This window comes from Temnothorax longispinosus, chromosome 8 (genome assembly GCF_030848805.1).
Source record: "Temnothorax longispinosus isolate EJ_2023e chromosome 8, Tlon_JGU_v1, whole genome shotgun sequence".
Lineage (NCBI taxonomy): Eukaryota > Metazoa > Arthropoda > Insecta > Hymenoptera > Formicidae > Temnothorax > Temnothorax longispinosus.
This window is the reverse complement of record NC_092365.1, coordinates 13,258,259-13,276,680: the sequence shown is the minus strand read 5'-3', so window position 1 is coordinate 13,276,680 and position 18,422 is coordinate 13,258,259. Positions and strand designations below refer to the sequence as shown.

The window sequence follows — 18,422 nt, the reverse complement described above, 5'->3', positions numbered from 1 at the left end:
TGTACTGTTACCTCTGTAATTATTTGTGACCGCTAAAAAATACACATGTAAACTTTGTATTTAAATATCTTGTATTCCCTTGTTAAATTTAAACACAATTTAAAGATTTTTCAAAGTAGTGCAACAATTATTTTTTAAGGCAATATATATGTTCCCTCTGTAATTGGCGCTGTAATTTAAAGAGATATCATTTCTTTTTTGTAATTGTAATAGATCACTTGAAGCGCAACTCTTCTTTTTGATAAGGTAACATAATTTTGTGATGTGTCTTGATAGATCACTTGGGTTATAATTTTTCGGAAATAAAGATACTACTGCTTAGATTTTTTCGAGATTTTTCGAGATATAAAGATTACGTCTACCACTTGTTACTTAAATTTTTTCGAGGTATAATACTACCACTTTCTTTTTTTTTCGACGTAACAACATATAGGTACACTACTATGCGTGAACTTGGCGCCTTTTTTTACCTTTTTTTAAAAAAAGGTAATTTTGTACGGATCATTTTTTACGCGTCATCGTGACGTTAAAATGGCCCGTTAAAAGCATATAATCTTGACATCATCTTGACATCAAGATGGCATAAAAATGATTTTTTTTTACAAAGCAGGTATAATTGATGTTATACATTAGAAGTGTGGATTGGAGTAATATTAAATAAGCATAATAGAGGACAACATGTAAGGAATATATAATTACATGTGAGACTTCTTTATTATATAAAAATATGTGTTCGAGCGCGCAATAAACGCGCCGAACGAGTTGCCGAATCCGTTCCGCGAGAACGCGAGATATCGCGACAGGCTCCGCTCAGCCTTTTGACTTTGAGACGACCGGGGTTTCAGTGGAACGCGGACTCGTCGCTTGTTAGGAACTTGAGTGGAAGGCCCAAAAGATAGCAATTGAATTATAATATATATATAAATTTATTCGATATAACAAAACAAAACTGACGAAACGCGAGATGTACAGAACATTCAGCGTGAATGCACTCGGCGCGCTATGATTGTCGTTTTGCGGCGCGGTTTCACATAAATTGCGATTCTCTCGAAACGCGGTTTTCTCCTACTCGATACTCCTTAGCGCGGTCCGTCGTATTGCCTTTGCACGCGGGCGGAAACGCGATCGGTATGGATTGGAAGTGCGAACGCCCGGGGCGATGGCTACGAGAACTCTCGTTACGAGGCTGAGTACGCTCGACCTCGCTGGACCATGGCCGTCGGGAGTGAGTTTGATGGAGTTCGGGAACACTCTAAGAACTCTTAGTAGAGACTCGGAACGCCGGACCTCGTTTTGCGTGTTCCCTGGGAGGTTGGATAGGGTAGGCGTCGTCGAAGGCAGCAGAAAGCTGGAGCTAAGACGAAGTGCCGGCTCCTGTCGGAGCGCCGGCTTATATACCGCGGCGCGGCGGGTTTGTTGGAAGGGAGGCCGGCGGTCGGGCGAGCCGCGTGGGGATGCTGACGCGCGCTCGCCTTCGGCGCGGATCGGCTCCTTCCGGCGGTGCCGAACTAATCGAGCATTTCGCGTGAGAAGCGAACGAAACGTATATCGCAGTACATATAACGGTTAGATATAATTTTACATGACAAAATTGGGGGAATCCCCAACATACCGCCCGCCTCGAAACCTTGGTTTCGAAATCGCATGGCTTAACTGACGCGTTGCTCGAGGCGGTCGCTAAGTTTGGGTCATTCGAATAAGTGCATAGGGCACGGTGTACGAAGTTACGCCGGCGTTTCGGCGTTTTCGATATCGATCGGTAATACGCAGATTTTTACAACGGGCCGCTTGAATTCGGACGTTGCGGTCTTTACTGTTACGACTCGTACGACGTTATCGGAGCCCGCGTGACATTGTATTATGCGGCCTAATTCCCACTTGCACGGTGGAAGTAACGGGTTTTGAAGGAGTACGAGCTGTCCTACTCGGATTTGCTCTTTTCCAAGTTTTCGCCACTTGGCTCTTTGCTGCAGCGTGTTGACGTAATCGGTTTGCCACAGCTTCCAGAACCGTTCTGTAGTCTGACGGACCACTTGCCAACGCGAGAGCCGATTTTCATTAAGATGAAGCACGGAGGCTTCGGGGCTCGCGGTTAACGCGGCGCCTATCAAGAAGTGACCGGGAGTGAGTGCTTCATATTCGTCAGCGGAATCGGTGAGCGGGGCGAGCGGCCTGGAGTTTAGACAGGCCTCTATATTGCACAGGAGTGTCGCGAATTCCTCGAACGTGAGGGTGTGAGCTCCCACCACTCTTCGAAGGTGGTGCTTCACGCTTCGAACTCCGGCTTCCCATAGCCCGCCGAAATGCGGGGCTGCTGGAGGAATGAAATGCCACGTAACTTGATCGGAGGCGGTTCGATTTAAAAAGTTCGGATCGCGTAGGGCCGCGCGAAACGCTTCTTGAATTTCGCGGTCCGCGCCGATGAACGTTGTTCCGTTGTCGGAGTAGATCGACGCGGGAAGGCCTCGTCGGGCGCAGAACCGTGAATACGCTCCTAAAAACGCGGAAGTCGAGTAGCCGTCCACTATCTCGAGGTGCACGGCGCGCGTGGCCATGCAAATGAAAATTGCGATATACGCCTTATGAGATGAGACTCCACGCCCGGACATCGGGCGCACACGCATTGGGCCCGCGTAATCCAAACCGCACTGCTGAAACGCGCGCGCGGAAGGGGAGACTCTCACGTGAGGCAGTTGCCCCATTATCGGAGTGGGAGTTGCCGCCTTTTCGCGGGTGCATGTTACGCATCGGTGAATTACGGCCTTTACTATATTTCGCGCGCGCAAAATCCACATGTCCCGGCGTAGTGTAGCGAGTGTGAGCTGCGTGCCGGCGTGAAGCGACCTTATATGCGCGTGCTGGACTAGTAAAAGGACTAGAGGGTGAGAGGAAAGTATGATGGGGTGTTTGGCGGTTAGTGGTAGCGGAGCGTGGGCTAACCGCCCGCCTACGCGAATTAATTTATCTTCCCCGATAAAGGGATTGAGCGATATGAGTGCACTTTTCGACGAGATCGTCTTTTGGCTCAAGAGCGCTTCTCGTTCACCGGGAAATTCTTCTTCTTGGATTCGTCTGAACCAAAAGTCTCGTGCCACTCGGCACTCAGCCGCGGAGAGAGCGAGCGGACTCGCCTCGTTGACGTTAGTTTTGATACGGCGAGTTCGAGATGCGAACCGAAGGATATAAGCGGTGACTCGAATTAATTTCGGCCACGACGAGTATCGCGCCGCTAAATCCCACTTTTCGACCGGCTTGACTATGTGCGCGGCGACGCGCGAATTTTGTTCGAGTGTCGTATCTTGAGACGACGGTTCGCGCTGAGCGGGCCACTCAATCGTAGGGCGTCTCAGCCACGAAGGCCCCTGCCACCACAAATGGTGGGACGCGAGATGGCATCCAAGAATGCCGCGAGAAGCGCAGTCGGCCGGATTGTCTTCGGTTGGCACGTGTCTCCAGGTAGCGAACGGGACGCGAGATTGTATCTCTGAGACGCGATTCGCAACGAAAGTTTTCCACTTTGAAGGGTGCTGAGTCACCCATGCTAGCACGACGAGAGCGTCCGTCCAGCAGAAGGTATGGTAGTCAATTGTAGCGATGATCGCACGAATTCTAGCAGCCGAGCCAGTAGAACGGCAGCAGATAATTCCAACCGAGGAATACTTAAGGATTTGATCGGAGCGACCTTTGACTTGGCGATGAGCAGCCTGGAAGTGGTCTCGCCTGTCACGGAGGTGACGCGAATATAAACTGCGGCCGCGAACGCGGTGGTGGAGGCGTCACAAAAGCCGTGAAGTTCGCAGTTCGTCGTGTCGGAACCGTATCGTACCCAACGGTCTACGTGAAGACCATTGATCGTCGCCAGGGATGCGTGAATCGTCGTCCACTGCGCGAGAAGGTCGTCCGCGATGGTTTCGTCCCAGTCCACTTTCGCCTGCCAGAGTTGTTGCAAAAAGATCTTTGCGTTTATTGTCACGGGCGTGACCCACCCTAGCGGGTCAAAGATTTTCGCTACCAAGGATAGAATGGATCTTTTGGTCTTTGGAATGGAAGGAGGGAGCGAAACGTCGAATTGGAACACGTCGAGGGCAGGCTTCCAGCTTATTCCGAGCACTTTCAGTTGCTCATCGGCTTGCAATGTTTTCGAACACGCTAATCCGTGATTTTCGACGTCGATGTCGGCCAGAAGTTGCGGAGAGTTGCTCGCCCACTTACGTAATTCGAACCGCCCCCGACTCAGTAACGCGCATACTTGATCGCGCGTCTGACGAAGTAGCAGTATGTCGTCTGCTCCGAAGAGAAAGTCGTCTATATATCGGCCTTTTCGAATCACCGGAACCGCCAACGGAAATGAGCCTCCCTCGTCCCGCACTAGTTGTTCCAGAACGCGAAGCGCATCATGAGGAGCGTTAACCGTTCCGTACGTTAGGACTAGCAGAATGAACGCGATGATGATTCGAGATTCGCGATCGAACCATAGGATTCGCTGATAGTTGACGTCACGAGGATCGATTTCGATTTGACGATACATTTTTGTAATGTCGGCGGAGTACACGTATCGAGGTAGCATCCATCTTAGTAGAATTGCGGCTAAGTCGGTCTGCAACTTTTGCCCGGTTAGCAAGTGGTCGTTCAGCGACGTGCCGTTGCTCGTCGGATTCGACGCGTTAAAAACGACCCGTAACCGAGTGGTGATGCTACTTTCGCGAATCACGGGGTGATGCGGAATGTAAACGTGTTGAGATGACGCGTCTGCGTCGTGCGGTACACGCTTCATGTGCCCGAGTCGCTCGTACTCCTCCATAAAGGCGCGGTATTCCGTCGCTACTTTCTCATCGGCGTTTAATCTGCGTTCAAGACCTCTCAACTGTCGCTCGGCTGAGTGATAAGAATTACCGATCTCGATTGGGGGACCGGTTTTGAACGGAAAGCGAATCACGTATCGTCCGTCGGAGCGTCGCCAATGAGTGGCGAGGAAGTGATCTTCGCATTGTTGCTCCTCCGGACTCAGTGGAATGGCGCGAGGGATTTCTTCGATTTCCCAGAAGCGTCGGAGTTCCTCGTCGAGAGACGGGGTGTTAGAACAATGCTGAGTTGTGATTGTTCGAGGACGAGCTTGTGGGTCAGCCGCGGGGCCGGACAGCACCCAACCGAGAACGGTATTCTGCGCGAGGGGTTGACCGCGGGAGCCCTTTCGAATGCCATCGAGCAGCAAATCGCCGTACAGGTCGGCACCGATGAGTATGTCAATGGGTTCTGAGTTCGTAGGATCCGGATCCGCGAGCGCGAGATCGGCTACATGGCTCCATTGGACGGGCGACGTTACGGGCAACGGAGTGTATTTTGTTAAGCTTGTCATGACGGACGCAGTGGTCTTGAACGCGAGAGAAGTTTGGCCGATCGGCGAGATCTGAATTTCGGCCGCGTATCGACATGTTCCGGCGTCGACGCCTCCGATTGCGGAGATCGAGACGGGCATTTTAACGCGACGCAATCTTAAGCCTTGCCTCAATCGTTCGGTAATAAAGGTCATCTCTGATCCTTGATCGAGAAGCGCTCGAACGACGCGAGTACGACCGTTCGGAGATTCGGAGGGAAACCCGACTCTTACCCTGGCCGTCGCGAGCAACACGGGGGGCATCGACGACACTTTCGCGCTCGAGAATAATGTCGTGATGGGCGCAGCACCGTGGATCGATGCGGTCGCGACAGAAGTAGTTTCCGCGGCAGGCGTATCATTCGCGGTAGAAGTGTCTTTCGTGGTAGAAGTGTCCGAGTCGACGTGCAACATCGAATGATGTCTTTTGCGACATGTTCGACACGAATATTTGCTTTGACATAACTGTACGGCGTGTTTGTCGCTTAGGCAATTTACACAGCGATTCGCCTTTTTTACTGCTTCCAATCGTTGACTCGGATTCTTCTTCAGAAAGACTTGACATTTGTGTAGGAAGTGAGAGGCTTTACAAAGCGGACACGAAATTGAAGAAGCTCCCGATGCTGTAGCGCTGGTCGCCTTTTGCGCGCGAGCTTGTTTGTCTACATTCGCGGGATGCAACTCTTCGAGCGCGCGAGCACGAGAATCGAGGAATCGGTCGAGTTCGCTGAATGTTGGGATTCGCGCGTCATCCCCGCCTTTCAGTTTCCACGCTTTCCTAGTGGCGGGATCAAGCCTTTGCGTGACGCTATACATCAGCATGTCGCTGAGAATGTCGGAATCGGATCGATCTAGATTCTTCAGCGACGTGATTGCGCGATTTGCTTTATCCCGAAGCTCGCTGAGTTCGCTCGCTGATTCGCGGGAAACGCTCGGCAAATTATATAACGCGGACACATGCATCTCGACTAAACGGCGCTTATTTTCGTACCTCGACTCAAGGGCCTTCCACGCAAGTTCAAAGTTAATCCGCGGTTACTGGGATGCTTCGAATAGATTCAAGCGCCCGCCCGGCGAGGCTTGATGAGAGAAAATGCATTCGCGCAAATGCAGAAAGTTCGGGATTTTTAATAATGAGGGACGTAAAGCGATCGCGGAACGTCTCCCAATCTTCATATTTCCCTGAGAATGGCGGAATGTTGATGGGCGGCAGATGCGCCAGTGAGAATGAGGAGGCAGGCGGCCCGTGATTGCACGCGGCGCCCGGAGCCTGGTTCGCTGTCAGGGGCGGCGGCGTCGGCGCGAGTGCCTCCAGACACTCGGCCATGTAATCCAACGTCGTCAAGTGGATGTCCTCGGCCTGATCGAACAGTTCGTTTTGAAAATACTCGAACGTGCTTCTTTTCGCTTCCGGAATAACTTGCAGGAGGGCCGAGTGCACGCGAACGCATTGCGTCCAGACTTCTTTGGAGCTAGCGATTCGCGCTCGGACTTTTGCAGCGGTGTAGTTATTCCTTCCGAGTTTTTTGAAGTTATCGAGCGCTCGCGAGATGGAGTGCATCGACACCCGCTGTTGAGCCAGGAGGTCGTTGATGGTAGCTGAGACTTCCGGCACGGCAGTCATGTTAACGGCTGAAGGGCTGCACTGAATATCTCGATCCGGCTCGAAGGACCAATTTATGTTCGAGCGCGCAATAAACGCGCCGAACGAGTTGCCGAATCCGTTCCGCGAGAACGCGAGATATCGCGACAGGCTCCGCTCAGCCTTTCGACTTTGAGACGACCGGGGTTTCAGTGGAACGCGGACTCGATCGCTTGTTAGGAACTTGAGTGGAAGGCCCAAAAGATAGCAATTGAATTATAATATATATATAACTTTATTCGATATAACAAAACAAAACTGACGAAACGCGAGATGTACAGAACCTTCAGTGTGAATGCACTCGGCGCGCTATGATTGTCGTTTTGCGGCGCGGTTTCACATAAATTGCGATTCTCTCGAAACGCGGTTTTCTCCTACTCTATACTCCTTGGCGCGGTCCGTCGTATTGCCTTACACGCGGGCGGAAACGCGATCGGTATGGCTTGGAAGTGCGAACGCCCGGGGCGATGGCTACGAGAACTCTCGTTACGAGGCTGAGTACGCTCGACCTCGCTGGACCATGGCCGTCGGGAGTGAGTTTGATGGAGTTCGGGAACACTCTAAGAACTCTTAGTAGAGACTCGGAACGCCGGACCTCGTTTTGCGTGTTCCCTGGGAGGTTGGATAGGGTAGGCGTCGTCGAAGGCAGCAGAAAGCTGGAGCTAAGACGAAGTGCCGGCTCCTGTCGGAGCGCCGGCTTATATACCGCGGCGCGGCGGGTTTGTTGGAAGGGAGGCCGGCGGTCGGGCGAGCCGCGTGGGGATGCTGACGCGCGATCGCCTTCGGCGCGGATCGGCTCCTTCCGGCGGTGCCGAACTAATCAAGCATTTCGCGTGAGAAGCGAACGAAACGTATATCGCAGTACATATAACGGTTAGATATAATTTTACATGACAAATTGGGGGAATCCCCAACAATATGTCTTACAGAGACGAAGCTATTATAAATCTTAAGAAAAATTAAATACTAAGGCATGGTTGCATCAACGTCGCATAACTTTAACCTTAGCTTAATTCACTTCACTCTTCGTCTGTTTCTAAGGAAAACAGTTAGACTAACTGTTCCCCTTAGAAAGAGACGAAGATTGAGTTGAACTGAAGTTATGCGACATTGGTGCATTTCGGCTTAATACAATTTGATAAAAAAACATAAAACATAAAACAAAATAATCTTTAATAATTATTGAAGATTTTAAGAACAATTAAATGTACTAAATACGTGTACTAAAATGTACAGACGGCGTCATTAATGCCTTCCACCTGAAGGCATAGTACATGTAACGTGCACTATAGAAATCTCCAGAACACAGCTATTAGAAAAGCATTAATGACGCCGTCTGTACTATACATATAACACAAAATAACTTTTAGAACTTATCTAATACCTGAACAAAAATAAATGTATTTATACATTTTATTATTGCACGGTATTATTGCATGGTATTATTTCACAGTCAAAATAAAAGTTTTTTGTCATGGTTTCATAACATTAAAAATAAAAAAAAATAAAATTCTCGTTGATTGGCCTCTGGTCTTTTTCCGTCATCATTGAGTTCGTGACGTCAGAGACGAGAAATCTGCACACGCTAAGAATTCTTGAGTGCATTTCCAAATAAAAAGATATTTGCATAAAATAACACTTCAGATCACTTCAGTATACTTCAATAATACTTCGAAAATATTTCTTTTCTTTGACAATTAATAAATAGGAGTAAATAAAAGAATGTAATATGAATGTAGGCTTATATAGACGCAGTCGCATAACTAGGCTTTGTATTATATTTATTTTACGGCTGTTTATTAACTGTCAAGAGAATGGAATAGTTTTCAGGGTATTTTTGAAATGTACTAAAATGATCTAAAATGTTATTTTACGCAAATATCTTTTTATTTGGAAATGGCACGCAAGATCGAATTCTCAGCGTGTCATTTCTAGCCTCTGACGTCACGATCTCACATAATGACGGGAGAAACCCAGGAGCCTTAACATTAAATATCACAAAGGCAAGTAATTCTCCCATGACTAGAAAAATTTGAAAAAATAATTAAATTTTTCTTTGGTTTTCCGTATAAAGCCATCTTTGTATTTTTAACTTCACTAGTTTTAAGTCACTTTTGGGATGGTTTTTCAGAACAGCGCCTACAATTTTAACTTATTATTCATTTCTTATCTACTATATTTTAGTAAAAGACGGTAATTTATATAGAATTGTACTCACAGGAAACAGCGTCCATAATTTTACTGTTTACTAGTGCGATCTTGGTGTCTTTGGTACCTACCCAACTTATTGCTCTTGCTAATTTGTTACTTATTAGCAGTTTCGATACTAGGTATACAGCACTTTGCCAGTCACTACTTTGACTAACCATACGGCCCGCAAAATATTGTACCTAAATATCACATATTTTAGTACAAAGAACAAAATCATAAATGTAACAAATAATTCTATTTAGTTCAAACGTACCACTGTTGAGAAATTCGTGCCATCATTTAAAAACTCTTCAAACTTATCATATTCATCAACTGACTTCAGAGGAAGCGCTGGAAGGTTATCTGGTCTTAAAAGAAGACTTTCCTCTGGTGCTAAGTAGGTAAGTATTTTTGTTGTGTTCATCATTACAAAATCAAGTTTACTACTTATTTCTTGAAGTAACTCTGTCTTAATTATTTTTATGGCAGCATCAGTGTTATCACCTAATTAATGCAAACAAATTATTAATGTAATGTAAAAAATATTCTCAATCCAACGAAAGATCGATCACGTTTTGAATATAGGCAAAGTAAAGTAGGGAGAACGTGTCGCGTTACTAAATCAAGAGACACGGTAGTGTCTCGCGCCAAGTACACGCGGAGCGAGACCGACCGTGACTCTTTTACGCGACGCGACGGGTTGCGAATACTCGAGATGTTGAGATCTCGATAACGAGTGAACGGATCAAGTTCTAAGTAGGCTTGATCGATAGCTTGGGGTCCAATTAGGGGGGGGTTTCTCTCATAATATTCCGCTACGTGCCCTACGAGCGGAGATATTGCGACGCAAAGTCCAAATGTGAAAATTTATTTTTAAGATACTACTTCTAACGCCGACGTTCTTGTATGATGACGTCATAATCAGAAACGTTACTTTCACTTTTTCGACGCTGGCGGCGCAGGTATCGCCAGTTTCGATATCGCGCGCGTATTTCGAAATTAGGTCGATAAACTTATCGGTCAGGAGTAAGATTTCTATTTAGGTATTTTAGGTAAATTAGGTATATACTTATATAATATATATTGAGTCAATTCCTTCATGTTTATCTGGAGAGATTTCGTATCCTTACATCGTATTACCACCGCTGCCGGAAAAGAAGGTTCTCTACGCTTGGCAGAAAATGCCGCTAGGAAATTTTTAAGTCGATTCTTATGAATCAAGCTTGAATTCGATGTCTAAGTATCCCAGGTTGCCGATGACGAGGTCCAGATAGTGCGCTTCATAGTTTTCGGTGTCCAGGTGTAATAATACGTTGAATTCGATGTCTACGTGTCCCAGGTTGCCGATGACGAGGTCCACATAGTGCGCTCCGTAGTTTTCGGTGTTTACGTGTATTAATACCTTGAATTCGATGTCCACATGTCCCAGGTTGCCGATGACAAGATCCAGATAGTGCGCTTCATAGTTTTCGGTGTCCAGGTGTAATAATACGTTGAATTCGATGTCTACGTGTCCCAGGTTGCCGATGACGAGGTCCACATAGTGCGCTCCGTAGTTTTCGATGTCTACGTGTATTAATACCTTGAATTCGATGTCCACGTGTTCCAGATTGCCGATGACGAGGTCCAGATAGTGCGCTTCATAGTTTTCGGTGTCCAGGTGTAATAATACGTTGAATTCGATGTCTACGTGTCCCAGGTTGCCGATGACGAGGTCCACATAGTGCGCTCCGTAGTTTTCGGTGTTTACGTGTATTAATACCTTGAATTCGATGTCCACATGTCCCAGGTTGCCGATGACAAGATCCAGATAGTGCGCTTCATAGTTTTCGGTGTCCAGGTGTAATAATACGTTGAATTCGATGTCTACGTGTCCCAGGTTGCCGATGACGAGGTCCACATAGTGCGCTCCGTAGTTTTCGATGTCTACGTGTATTAATACCTTGAATTCGATGTCCACGTGTTCCAGGTTGCCGATGATAAGATCCAGATAGTACGCTTCATAGTTTTCGGTGTCCAGGTGTAATTGTACGTTCAATTCGATGTCTAGGTGTCCCAGGTTGCCGATGACGAGTCCACATAGTGCGCTTCGTAGTTTTCGGTGTCTACGTGTATTAATACCTTGAATTCGATGTCCACGTGTCCCAGGTTGCCGATGACGGGATCCAGATAGTGCGCTTCATAGTTTTCGGTGTCCAGGTGTAATCGTACGTTGAATTCGATGTCTAGGTGTCCCAGGTTGCCGATGACGAGGTCCACATAGTGCGCTTCGTAGTTTTCGGTGTCCAGGTGTAATAATACGTTGAATGCGATGTCTAGGTGTCTCAGGCTGCCGATGACAATGTCTAGATAGTGAGCTCCGTAGTTTTCGGTGTCTACGTGTATTAATATCTTGAATTCGATGTCTAGGTGTCCCAGGTTGCCGATGACGAGGTCCACATAGTGCGCTCCGTAGTTGTCGGTGTCTACGTGTATTAATATCTTGAAATTGATGTTTAGGTGTCCCAGGTTGCTGATGACGAGGTCCAGATAGCGCGCTCCGTAGTTTTCGGTGTCTAGATGTAATAATACCTCGAATTTGATGTCTACGTGTCCCAGGTTGTCGATGACGAGGTCCACATAGTGCGCTTCGTAGTTTTTGGTGTCTAGGTGTATTAATAACTTTAAATCTGAATGTAGGACACGTAGATATCGAATTCGAGGTATTAATACACGTAGACACCGAAAACTACGGAGCTCACTATGTGGACCTCGTCATCGGCAACGTGGGACACCTAGACATCGAATTCAACGTATTATTACACCTGGACACCGAAAACTATAGAGCGCACTATCTGGAACCCGTCATCGAATTCAAGCTTGATTCATAAGAATCGACTTAAAAATTCCCTAGCGGCAGAATTAAAATTATGTCATGACATAATAAAAATTCGCTGAATTAAAATTATGTCTAGACATAATAAAAATTGGACGAATTAAAATTATGCTTAGACATAATAAAAATTGGATGAATTAAAATTATGTCTGACAAAAATAATTCCGCATTTTTATTATGTGTATACACATTTTAAAAAAAAAAGGTAAAAGGAGGCGCTAAGTACACGCATAGTAGTGTATATGTATTATGTTGTTACCCTGTTATGTTGTTACCTCGAAAAAAACAAAGTGGTAGTATTATACCTCCAAATAGCTTTACCCTGTACATACTGTTTATAAAATGCGTAATACTACAAAAAGGCGTGATATCCGTACAAAATTACCTTTTTTAAAAAAAAGGTAAAAAAAGGCGCCAAGTACACGCATAGTAGTGTATATGTAGTTATCTAAAAAAAAAAAGAAAGTGGTAGTATTATACATCGAAAAAACCTAAGTAACAAGTGGTAGACGTAATCTTTATATCTCGAAAAATCTTGAAAAAATCTAAGCAGTAGTATCTTTATTTCCGAAAAATTATAACCCAAGTGATACACATCACAAAATTATGTTACCTTATCAAAAAGAAGAGTCGCGCTTCAAGTGATCTATTACAATTACAAAAAAGAAATGATATCACTTTAAATTACAGCGCCAATTACAGAGAGAACATATATATTGCCTCAAAAAATAATTGTTGCACTACTTTGAAAAATTTTTACATTGTGTCAATTAGAAAAGTATGCATGATAACAATTTTATAAGATTAAAAAATTTTATTTAAATTTAACAAGGGAATACAAGATATTTAAATACAAAGTTTACATGTGTATTTTTTAGTGGTCACAAAGAATTACAGAGGTACACAGTACAAAATAAAAATATTTTATTAAAATAATAAATTTTTCTTGTAAAAAAACTTGGCGCTGCTAGACCTCGAAATTTTAAATAAATAAGGACAACAATAAATAAAAATAATTCAGAAAATAATGCGATGGGAGTAATATTAAATGATTATCAGCGTAGATGTGCGAGTGAGTGATATGGGTGTGCGGGTGACGACGCGGACGGCGGATAATGCGGCTTATCATTAAGTAAAGGATAAATTTATTTATTTATTTAAAATTTCGAGGTCATTTTAAAATTTCTAGCAGCGCCAAGTTTTTTTACAAGAAAAATTTATTATTTTAATAAAATATTTTTATTTTGTACTGTGTACCTCTGTAATTCTTTGTGACCACTAAAAAATACACATGTAAACTTTGTATTTAAATATCTTGTATTCCCTTGTTAAATTTAAATAAAATTTTTTAATCTTATAAAATTGTTATCATGCATACTTTTCTAATTGACACAATGTAAAAATTTTTCAAAGTAGTGCAACAATTATTTTTTGAGGCAATATATATGTTCTCTCTGTAATTGGCGCTGTAATTTAAAGTGATATCATTTCTTTTTTGTAATTGTAATAGATCACTTGAAGCGCGACTCTTCTTTTTGATAAGGTAACATAATTTTGTGATGTGTATCACTTGGGTTATAATTTTTCGGAAATAAAGATACTACTGCTTAGATTTTTTCAAGATTTTTCGAGATATAAAGATTACGTCTACCACTTGTTACTTAGGTTTTTTCGATGTATAATACTACCACTTTCTTTTTTTTTGAGATAACTACATATACACTACTATGCGTGTACTTGGCGCCTTTTTTTACCTTTTTTTTAAAAAAGGTAATTTTGTACGGATACCATATACGTAAATATGGCACGTTCGCTGTGGAGGAGGGCTTTCTAGACGTTCTGTAGACAGACACCTGCGCAAAACATACGAGTTTTCGTCCAATCTCTGTGATCGATTTTTTGTTGGACGGAATATACATATATAAATGCTTACTTGATGATTGGTGCTTACTGGAAAAAGGAGAAACCGATTTTGTAAGTAAATTTTTACAGTTTGCATCATAAGATCTATTTTCTTTGGAATGCTTTCCACTGGATACAGCTTTAACACCTGAATGTAAATACATATAATATCAAAAATAAGATTACTTGTACAGAAATAATAAATATACAATTACTGATTGAATTATAGAAAATGTGTTTAATTTGTAAAGAGTAATAACTCCTTTTGTAAGTAAGATTTTTTATATTTATGTCTAACTTATATTTTTTATCTCAAGTTATAGACAGCATATAAATAAAATTATACTATTGATGAAATAAATAAATAGCTGTAGTATAAATGTATGTGTATAGCATTGCCAGATGTGTTATAAAGCTTTGTTTCAACCACTTATTTTTCAAAGGACTGAATGATATAAAAGATAATAATAATAAGAGAAATAGGATCGTAACGATATACGAACAATTAGAATCAAAAGCCATGCGATCCAAGCTTAGGTCTTTGACAGCCTTATATTAGTCACTGTATACATATATGTCTATATATATACATATAATTTTTTCAACATACTGCGCGCCGATTACTTTCGGACTTAAAACATAGTAATTGTTAGAATTAAAAACCCTTCCCTTCCCGGAATTAAATCGACTCGATTTAATTATCTAATAACTGTAAAGAAAATTTATTGCGAAAAATATTACCTCAGCCAGGGTTTGAACCTGGAACCTCCCTCATTCCGTGTAGGGCGTCGTACCAATTCGACCACCGAGGGCATGTGGTAATATTTATCGCGATAGCCGGTTAATAATAGTTTGAAACGTCTTTCTCAGGCGACGTGAATAATAATAATAATAAGAGAAATAGGATCGTAACGATATACGAACAATTAGAATCAAAAGCCATGCGATCCAAGCTTAGGTCTTTGACAGCCTTATATTAGTTACTGTATACATATATGTCTATATATATACATATAATTTTTCCAACATACTGCGCGCCGATTACTTTCGGACTTAAAACACAGTAATTGTTAGAATTAAAAACCCTTCCCTTCCCGGAATTAAATCGACTCGATTTAATTATCTAATAACTGTAAAGAAAATTTATTGCGAAAAATGTTGGAAGCGCAGTATGTTGGAAAAATTATATGTATATATATAGACATATATGTATACAGTAACTAATATAAGGCTGTCAAAGACCTAAGCTTGGATCGCATGGCTTTTGATATAAAAAATGTTTGTTATCTCAAGAATAATCTCATGAAAAAAATACATAAAATTTTTAGAAATCTGTTATAGATTAAGACTACTTATCAAAAAACTGCTGCTAATATAACTTTTTTGCTTTTCAGTAGTGAAACACGAGAGTTTTGGAGAGTAAGTATTTGAGAAACTTGCTTAGTTATCTTCCAACAATCTGTAAATGTTATTGTTTAGAAACATCCTGTACAATTATATTTACCTGTAGGTTGATCTGTGACAGAAGTAATTATTTTTCTCTGTTCATCACTTAAGTCAGAAGACTGACTTAATTTCTGCGAGATATTTATGCTCCCATATTTATTATCTGTTGCAGCATTAATTTCTTCTCTACTTTCTTCTTGTATAATTTCTGGACTGGATGGTAAAACAGATTCTGACTGTTGAGAATCATTTCCTACAGACGTATACAAAAAATTAATGTAGCAGTCAATACTTTCTTGTACTGACTAATTTAAAGCTTAGAAAATTATTTACCTAACAAAAGTTGTTCTTTCATTCTATCTATATTCATTCTATCATCATATTGTCGGTGAAATTGCAGAGGAGACGAAGCAGGGGTACTAGGGGTTATTGCTTCTGTTGTTGCATGCGAAACATCTGTCAGATTATATGTTTTTTTAGAACGTGGGTCACTTCCTATAGTATCATTTAAACCAACAGAACGGTTCTGTTCTAAATCGAGTGTTTTAATTAAATTTTTGGATTATTTTCGACCCAACTGGCCAATTAACACAAAATTGCACGACGTTTCGACCGAATTCCGGTCCTTATCAAGTGCTATTAATTTAAATTACACCGATCCGCATAACAAATTGCATCATTGACGTGGTGTCCTGACAACGTCAAGACAAACGCAAAACTAAACAAAAGAGAAAATAATACATTTAACAATAGAAAAACTATACAAAATCGTTGCAATATCACGTTGGTCAAAAACAATAAAATTAATTAACACTGTAAAGATTAGTTAAAAGCTTACAATTCTTATGCGTTCCAAAACAAACGGTGAAATCAAAACGTCACAAGCCATATCGAGGCACAACGTCCGGACAGTAAGACAGTCAAAGTCGAAATGAAATTGTCAACGTAATCCGCGGATAGCAAACGGCGCTCTGACGGAAAAACGAGCAGAACCGAATATACAGGGCCGACTAAGTAATACCTATGACCCGGTTATAAATAGATGGCAGGCTCTCAGTATCGTTTTGTAAATTGATTGTGCAATCATGTTTTTTAATGAAAAACATTTCGGATATTTCTCTTTTTTTAAAATGTTTTTCTTTGTATAGAATTTTCGGATGTTGCCACTTGAAATCATAATTGTGTGTAAGGCGATGTTTGCTCACAACAGAATGATTATCTACATTTTTTCTAATATCACATCGATGTTCTTTGATGCGTGTTTCTAAATGCCTTTTTGTCTGGCCAATATATACCGCATCACAATTTGCACAATCAATCTTATAAACTAACTCAGTCTGACTGAGACTCGGCAACGCGTCCTTACCCTTCCTAATGACACAATCCAATCTCTTCGGGATGGTGTGAAGAACTCTAAAGTTCATGTCTCGCATTGTACGGCTAACATTCTCGCTAAGGCCCTTTATGTAAGGTACAGTAATGCACCTTCGAGGATCTTGGGCCACTTCGCTACTGACAGGATCATTGTTGTTACGATTTCGCAATTCGCCAAGTCGGACACTGACATATTTATCAACAATTTTCTTCGGGTAACAATTATTAATAAGAATCTTTTTTATTTCACTAATATTAGAATTGTGAAACCGCGCGTCGGACAAAAGAATCGCCCGATCAACCAAATTCCTTACGATGTTAATTTTGTATTTCATAGGATGGTTTGAAAAATAATTTATGTACCGGCCCGAGAAAGTTGGTTTACGGAACCAATTCGTGAGTAATGAGCCTCCCTCGCGGATGACCGTGGTATCGAGGAAACTCAATTTACCATTGCTTTCCATTTCGTAAGTAAATTTTAATCTATCGTGGTAATTGTTGAAACTGTCTAATAATTCACCAATACCCGACTCGGGAACAACCGCGAAAATATCATCCACATATCGTTTGAAAAAGGATATCCTGAAACTGAGCCGCTGTATACAATGTTTCTCTAAATCCTCCATGACCATGTCAGCCAGGATAGGGGAGAGGGGAGACCCCATCGGGCTTCCGAAGATCTGTTCATAAAATTGGCCGTTGAACATAAAACTAGTAGAACTAAGGATCAAGTCTACAGCACTCAAGAATTGTGGAAGGCTGAGATCAGTTTCTGTAGTAATGTAATTCCATCTCTCTTCAATCGCTTTCAAAACAAGATCTTTAGGTATGTTAGTGAAAAGAGAAGTGACATCTAACGAAATTAAAACGTCACCGTCTCCCACTGTCACTCCTCTAATCAATTCTACAAAGGACCAACCATCCTTAACATACGATTCAGGTTTAGGAACAGATTTTTCTAAAATATTTTGCAAACGACTGGCGATATTATAGAGCGGACTGCCTAAAGTGGAAACAATTATACGTAATGGTGAGCCAATTTTATGAATCTTCGGGAGTCCGTAACTGCGCGGTAGATTCCCATTAGTACAATTCAAATATCTAAAAACTTGCTCATTGATGATGCCCATGTTAAACCAAGACTTTGCCACTTCGTTGATTTTCGATGTTATTTTTCTTATAGGATTGCTTTTCAATTTTTTGTACGTGGAACTGTCACTAAGTAAGTCAGTCATCTTATTGACATACGTACTTTTATCCATGATCATGGTAACTTGGCCCTTGTCTGCCTTTGTAACAAAGACAGTGTCCGACTTGGCGAATTGCGAAATCGTAACAACAATGATCCTGTCAGTAGCGAAGTGGCCCAAGATCCTCGAAGGTGCATTACTGTACCTTACATAAAGGGCCTTAGCGAGAATGTTAGCCGTACAATGCGAGACATGAACTTTAGAGTTCTTCACACCATCCCGAAGAGATTGGATTGTGTCATTAGGAAGGGTAAGGACGCGTTGCCGAGTCTCAGTCAGACTGAGTTAGTTTATAAGATTGATTGTGCAAATTGTGATGCGGTATATATTGGCCAGACAAAAAGGCATTTAGAAACACGCATCAAAGAA

The 18,422-nt window shown here is 42.5% G+C and overlaps 2 protein-coding genes across 2 annotated transcripts; both read right to left on the bottom strand.

Annotated features, from left to right (window-relative positions):
• Nucleotides 1-1,724: 1,724 nt before the first annotated feature.
• On the bottom strand, nucleotides 1,725-2,555 carry LOC139818332 (uncharacterized). Its single transcript, XM_071786948.1, has one exon. It carries the CDS (start codon nucleotides 2,553-2,555, stop codon nucleotides 1,725-1,727), a length of 831 nt encoding a protein of 276 aa, XP_071643049.1.
• Nucleotides 2,556-3,541: 986 nt separating this feature from the next.
• Nucleotides 3,542-7,719, bottom strand: LOC139818331 (uncharacterized). The gene is given in 2 exon segments (XM_071786947.1): nucleotides 3,542-6,403; nucleotides 6,405-7,719. Coding segments are annotated over 2 exon segments (3,456 nt in total). The 5' UTR covers nucleotides 6,999-7,719.
• Nucleotides 7,720-18,422: the final 10,703 nt, after the last annotated feature.

Bases quoted from the DNA above. Each gene is read 5' to 3' on its own strand.
- LOC139818332 (XM_071786948.1), bottom strand. From the start codon at position 2,555: ATGGCCACGCGCGCCGTGCACCTCGAGATAGTGGACGGCTACTCGACT.